The sequence below is a fragment of the Elephas maximus genome, chromosome 3, assembly GCF_024166365.1.
Source record: "Elephas maximus indicus isolate mEleMax1 chromosome 3, mEleMax1 primary haplotype, whole genome shotgun sequence".
Classification (NCBI taxonomy): domain Eukaryota; kingdom Metazoa; phylum Chordata; class Mammalia; order Proboscidea; family Elephantidae; genus Elephas; species Elephas maximus.
In genome coordinates, this window is record NC_064821.1 from 189,878,495 (window position 1) to 189,885,398 (window position 6,904).

General features: G+C 46.2%; 1 protein-coding gene across 1 annotated transcript; it reads right to left on the reverse strand.

Annotated features, from left to right (window-relative positions):
• Nucleotides 1-4,971: 4,971 nt before the first annotated feature.
• On the reverse strand, nt 4,972-6,636 carry LOC126071462 (protein S100-A7-like). Its single transcript, XM_049875655.1, has 2 exons — nt 6,466-6,636; nt 4,972-5,136 (listed from the first exon to the last, which is right to left on the reverse strand). Exons 1-2 carry the CDS (start codon nt 6,634-6,636, stop codon nt 4,972-4,974), a joined length of 336 nt encoding a protein of 111 aa, XP_049731612.1.
• Between the last annotated feature and the right edge of the window lie 268 nt (nt 6,637-6,904).

Below are 6,904 nucleotides of genomic sequence, written 5' to 3' on the forward strand. Positions count from 1 at the left end.
TGATTGGAAAGTAGGAGATAAGGAGGTACGGGGAAGAAGTATGTGGATAAACCTCTCCGAATGGACCAAAGAAGAGAATATATTTTTTTCCGATGTGAATGTTCACCAAAGGGTGCCCTTGGCAGAAGAGTATTTTAAAAATCAAGTGCATAGGAAGACACACTCCATGCAAACAGGTCATCATCTTTCTAAGCCACTTGGGTCATTTCCCAGTGGGCTCATGAATGAAGGTGCCTTGGTGGCAGAGATGGAGGTTATCCCTGGGCTCAGCGACATAGACAACCACTGACCAAGGCTGACTTGGCTACAGCGACCGCTGAGTGCCCAATCTGCCAGCAGCAGAGACCAACATTGAGTCCTTGATATGGCAGCATTCCTCAAGGTGACCAACCAGAAGCCTGGTAGCACGTTGACTACATTCGACTGCTTCCATCCTGCAAAGGACAGCGTTTTGTTCTTACTAGAAAAGACTTAATCTGGATATGGATTTGCCTTCCCTGCATGCCATGTTTCTGCCAAAACTACCACCCGTGGGCTGACAGAATGCTTTTTCCACCATCATGGTATCTCACAGCATCATCTCATATCAATGGATTGACTTCACAGCAAATGAAGTGCAGCAATGGGCCCACCCTCATGGAATTCACTGGTATTACCATGTTCTCCATCATTCTGAAGCAGCTGGCTTAATAGAATAATGGAATGGTCTTCTAAAGACAATTAAAGCACCAGCTAGGTGCCAATACCTTGCAGAGCTGGGGCAATGTTCTCCAGAAAGGTGTGTATACTCTAAACCAGAGTCCAATATATGATTTTGTTTCTCCCATAGCCAGGATTCAGGGGCCCAGGAATCAAGAGGTGGAAATGGGAATGGCACCACTCACTTTTACCCCTAGCGACCCACTCATGCAATTTTTGTTTCCTGTCCCCTGTGCTTTGTGGGTTTAGCGGTCTTAGTTCCAAAGGGAGAAATGCACCCACCATAAGACACAGCACTGATTCCATTGAACTGGAAGTTAAGAATGCCTCCTGGCCACTCCTCATGTTTCTGGATCAACAGACAAATAAGAGAGTTACTACATTGGCTGCTTTAATTGACCCTGATTACCATGTGGAAATAAGATTCATATTACATAATGGAGGTAATGAAGAGTATGTCTGGAATACACGAGATCCCTTAGGACATCTCTAAGTTCTGCCATTATCTGTGATTACAGTCAATGGAAAACTATGGCAGCCCAATTCGGACATGATTACTAATGCCCCAGACCCTTCAAGAATGAAGGTTGCATCACCCCACCAAGCAAAGAACCACAACCAGCTAAAGTGCTTGCTGAGGGCAAAGGGAATGCAAAATGGGTGGTGGAAGAAGGTAGTTCTAAATACCAGTTACAATCACATACCCAGTTGCAGAAACAAGGATTGTAATTGTTATGAACATTCCTTCTTTGTATTTGTGCATCAAATATTTTTGTTTTCCTCATTTATAAGCTATAAGATGTAAACGGGTTTTTGATTATATGCATGTTAGTTATGTTCGGTGCAAGTACAACTCTGTAATGGTCTTTATTCAGAGAATGTGTATGGTTTAAGGAGATAAGTACAGATGCCAAGTTGACAATGGGTGGACTGTGATTGGTAAGGTTGTTTTTCAACTTGGCTGGGCCATGATTCTCAGTGATTTGGCAGTTCTCTAATGATGTAGTCTGGCGATCATGTAATGATGTAGTTTTCGCAGTTATGTAACGATATTATTTGGCAGTTATGTAATCATGCATTTATCCTTTATTTTGTGATATAATGTAATCACTACCATGATATGATCTGATATGATCAGTCAACCTGTTGTAAGGTGGTTTCCTCAAGGATGCAGCCTGCATCCAATATATATGGACACTCTGGCAAAGCTCTCTGGTTTTTGCTCACTCCTGAATCTGCATCCCACTTGTCATCATCCGAACCCTGGTTCTTGGGACTTGAGCCAGCGGACTGCCATATTGACTGCCAATCTTCGGGTTGTAGACCTCTCCATGCTCTGAGCCAGCAGCCTGCTGTCTTACCTCTGATCTTGGATTCATCAACTTCCACAGTCTATGAGCAAGCAGCCTACCATCTGACTTCTCAATCTTGAATTCATCAGCCCCTGCTGCTATGTGAGCCAGGAGAAGTCTCCAACCTCACACCTGACCCACAGGCTGGGGACTTGCCACCCTCCTACAGTGGCGTGAGCCATTTCCTTGAGATAAATCTCTCCCTCTCTCTTTTTGACTCTCTCTCTCTCCTTGGTAGCACTGTGGTTAAGAGCTATTGCAGCTAACCAAAAGGCTGGCAGGTCAAATCCACCAGCCATTCCTTGGAAATTCTATGGGGCAGGTCTACTCCATCCTATAGGGCCACTATGACTTGGAATCAACTCAACAGCAACAGGTTTACTTCTTTAGAGAACCCAGCCTAAGACACCGTCCAGGTTCCAATGCCTGCCTTTGCAAGAATCCATTTTCATGATTCTATGGATGACACCAACAGCTCTTTGGACTCTTCATTAGCCTGAAGCAGAGTTCTGTCCTACTAGGGTTTATAAATATTCTGACAGGTGCCAGAGCCACTTTGCAGTCTGCCATTATCACTAGGGCAGAAGAACTTGGGGGTTCAATTCAATCAATTTTCAGAGGAGATTTGTGTCAACAAGTGTTTATAAACACATACTCTGTGCCAGGTATACTGCTAGGTGTTGAGGACTCAGGGGTGCAGTCTCTGCCCTCTACAAACTCATATTATACAAGAGATCAGATAAATGAAGTAGGTGTTGTGGATGCTAGAAACAAAAATCAGCATAATGTACAATAGAGACAGAAAAGGGGAACTTATCACATCCTTGGGGTCACCTGTGAGTACAATCACTACAGAGAAGATGGCACTTAAACTCAGAATTAAGACAAGATGTTCCAAGGCAGGCAAGACTAAGAAAGAAGTTTCAGGCAGAGGAAACAGAGGCAGCAAATGTAATGATAGCAGGAAGCAGCATGGAGTGTTGGGGGATTTGCAAGTACTTGGATCTATACAGAGCATAACTGTTAGGAGGAGTTTGGAGAAAAATGCGGTCAAGTAGGCAGGCAGAAGACCAACTTCAGAGCCATGGCACAAAAATAATCAACAAGGATCAACACCCTAGGTAGCAGAAGAGAGGAGGCAAAAGTTGAGAATGATTCCAGACTGGGATGTTCCAAGACAGGTGTGTGTAAAGAAAAGATAAAAGCCAAGTTGAGTCGTGGTGGTGGATCATGTAGGGTAGGCTGAAGGAAGGAGGTGACACCAGCCAAGGTTGACAGGAAGAGAGAAGAAGAAGAGGCTTAGAGACCCAAGGTTCTGATTAGTTTGAAAAGTAGGGGAAATGAAAGCAAGGGAGAGAAGGAGCAGCAAGGCTAAGCAGAGGAAGGCGGAAAGGAGAATATCAGAAAGGAGTAGAGCCAACTTCTGACAAAGCCCAGAGTGGAAGAGGACCCCAAGTAAAGAGGACCAATAGGTGAGGAGGGACTTGTTAGTTAGTTAATTAGTAAATGATTATTATTTTCTCCCAAGCATATCCTGTGCGTGGGATAGAGAAGGAAACAGCAGGTCAGGTTGAAAGATGGGTGTGACCAGTAGGTTAATAGGCAACTGTAACCAAGCGGATAGGAGTGAAGGAACGCGATGGACTGAACCTCAAGGAGGAGGTGTAGGGGACATGGCCTGGAAGTGATACTGGGGATGGAAGTGATTACTGACCCCTCCTGCCTCCTGTCTCTTTCAGGCTTGAGTAAGTTGAGAATGAGCAGCCCCCTGCCTTCCCAGGGAAGAAGCCACAAGGGGATTGGTGTCCTCCAGAGAGCCAGGGCTGGGAAGGCAGCCCTTGTGCCATGTTGGTTTCTGAGTCCTAAGTGCCCAGCAGTGTGTGACCCCAAGTAGAGGATCCCACACTGGGAGTTTGTTTCTCCCTCTCCACTTTATCTGGCCAAAAGGTTAGTTTACTTTTCAAGTATCACACTGAAAGAAGACTCCTCCAGCACCCATAAGGGAACACATAACTACTGTGGACCTTAAGCAGCCCTATTCTTTCACCTGTTTCCTCTGGGACTTCCTCACTGGAGAACAAGCTCTTCAGATCTGCACTTCTGTCTCCACAGTGCCCATGTCTCACACTGCAGTGAGGAGAGACACCTCAGAGCAGAAGCTCCCTCTCATTCACACACACACATGCATAAACACACACAAACACACACACACATTCTGCAGGTTAACACATCATATACAAGCCCCAAAAAACCATATCCATGGACTTCTGCAGGCAGAGCTGGTTCTCAGGACCCTGCTGTCTCTCCCCGTTCATGACAATGACCCATAGAGAAAATGCCCACTGGCCCTCAGGGTCACAGAAAGGCATGACTTTGGTCGAGAATGTACTTTTGTCCTCAGAGGAGAGATCCAACTCCTCTATGGCCCTTAGAAGCAACTGCAGTGAAGGGCTAGGAAATAAAGCATCTGCTCCTCCTCCCTGTTCTTTCCTAAACAGCCAGGTGAGTGATGGATATCTCAGTGCCACACCTGAGATATCCCACCCCCTACACACTTACTCACAGACAGGCACCACTTGGGAGACAAAGAGACATCCCAGGATCCCAGCTCTATCCCAGGAGAAAAAAGAGCATGTGCCATACTAGCAGGGCCCTCCTGTGATACCAGCAGTTGGGCTACATTGGGGCCCTGAGGAGCAGAAGTGGGCCTGGGATAAGACCAGGAAGGCCTCTCTGCACTAAATGTCAGCTGGGTTGACCCCCTGCTTGTGGAGAGTCTACAAAGCCGAGAGTCAGTATTTGTCCATTTGTCCACTAATACCACCAAAAGAGAAGGAAGGAGTAATGCAAGTATCAGGTGAAAGGAGATATTTATTGTTTTGGGGGTGTCTGGAGGCCTGTAGGCTGGACTGGCCAGGGATCACTGGCATCCCCCAGAACAGGGTGGGGCACCATGGCTCTGTTTGTGGTAGTCAGTGGCTATGTCCCCCACTACACAGAGAAACTCGGAAAAGTCAATCTTCTTATCCTTATTCTTGTCTTTTTTCTCAAAGACATTGCATAAGTAATCTTTGCCCCTTCTTTCCTGTGGGGTAAAAAAAACATACAAACAAACATAAAAACATTATCAAGGGAGAAGAGGACAATAGAGACAGAAGAAGAGACAACACTTAGGGCTGAAACAAAGGTGTGGTTGGTCCCGTGAGGCTATGGAGATGGAGAGTTGGGGTCAAGCAAAGTCAAGCCCTGACTCATCACTGGAGATTTCTGGTCAAAAATTGCAACTTGCGTGGGGAGTACACTGTTAAATGACAAGGGGACTCAGGCTCATCTACCACCTCCCCTTCAGGTGCACTGTCTTCATACTTCCCCCACGGGACCATTACAGCCCAGCCAGTTACTCTCCTCATTCTCTAATGCTCTTCACACTTAAATTCTTTCCCATCAATGCCTATCGGTTTGGCTCCATTTATTCTGTTCCTTAGTCTCAATCTGTGCTAATGATTCCTTCTAACAGTTAGATGAAATTAGGACTATGAATGTGCTTTGCCCATACAAAAGATGGTGGCCGTGTCTTTGGGTTCATGATTCCCACCGTGTTACCTCTCCTTCCACGGCAGTGCTAGTTCAGTGGTAGAATTCCCACAGTGGTAGAATTCCCACCTTCCAAACAGGATGCTCGGGTTCAATTCACCGCCAATGTACCTTGGTGCACAGCCACCACTCACCTGCCAGTGGAGGCTTGCGTGTTGCTATGATGCTGAAAAGCACCTAACAATAACCCCTTCTCTCAGGAAAATGTGAAGAAGAGCCTTTAGGAGGCAACCTTTTAACCCAAGGCAACCAGACCCTTGGGGAGACTCTCAGTGACCAGTGGGAGGGCAGAAGCTTTAGTCTATTCACTGGTTTTGAAATCATAACACTTTCTTGAGCCTCTAATATGTCCACCACTTTTTCTCCTTTTCAAAGCATTTTCACATAAGTCATTTCATTTCAACAACGCCAACACAGGAAATTAAGTTCCTTTATCTCCTTTTGTAGATGAGAAAACTAAGGATCAAATTGTTGGTGATTTGTCCAGATTCACACAGCAACGGAGCCCCAGTGGCAGGACAGGTACCCAGGAGAAAAAAGAGCATGACTCTGTCCTGAGCTCCTAGAATCTTCCATTCTGCCTCCACATGGGACTGGCCCTACCTCGGGCCTAGAGGTAAAATGAAGAGAGAGAGGAGGTGTGGAGAGTTATCCAGGGAAGGGCCAGAATCCAGATCAGCCAATCATAAACAGTGTATGCACGTAGAAAGGGGGTCCAAAGACATGCCAAAGCCCATGGACACCGTCCACCCACCATATCCCCTCCCTGAACACATAACACAGCCTCTTCCTGCCCCAGGAAAGCCAGACCCCTACTCACACAGTCATTGAGGAAGTTGGGGAAGTTCTCCTTCAGCAGCTTCAGCAGGTTTTCCCTGTTGATCTTATCATCATACCCGGTGTATTGATGAAATAGTTCAACCAAGCTCAGGACCAAATTCTCAGATGAAGTGTGACATATCTTGACTTTCTCAGCTGCAATGTTGCTCATCTTGCCTTTTAGTCCAAGACAAGAGTCTACAGAAAAGAAATCAATGAGAATGACCTGGGTGGAAGAGAGTTTGAAGGACAAGGCCAAGGAGTGAGTGAGGGCTGAGCTAAGACAGAACAAAAGGAACTTGTCTTTCTCAAATGGTGAGGTAAATTGGTCTCAGGGAGTGGAGAATGGAACCAAGTCTTGGATCTTGAGACCATTCCTGGGGGAGTCTGGGATGAGTGGGAGCGGAAGAGTGGAGATGAAGGCTGTGTTAGTGAGGGGC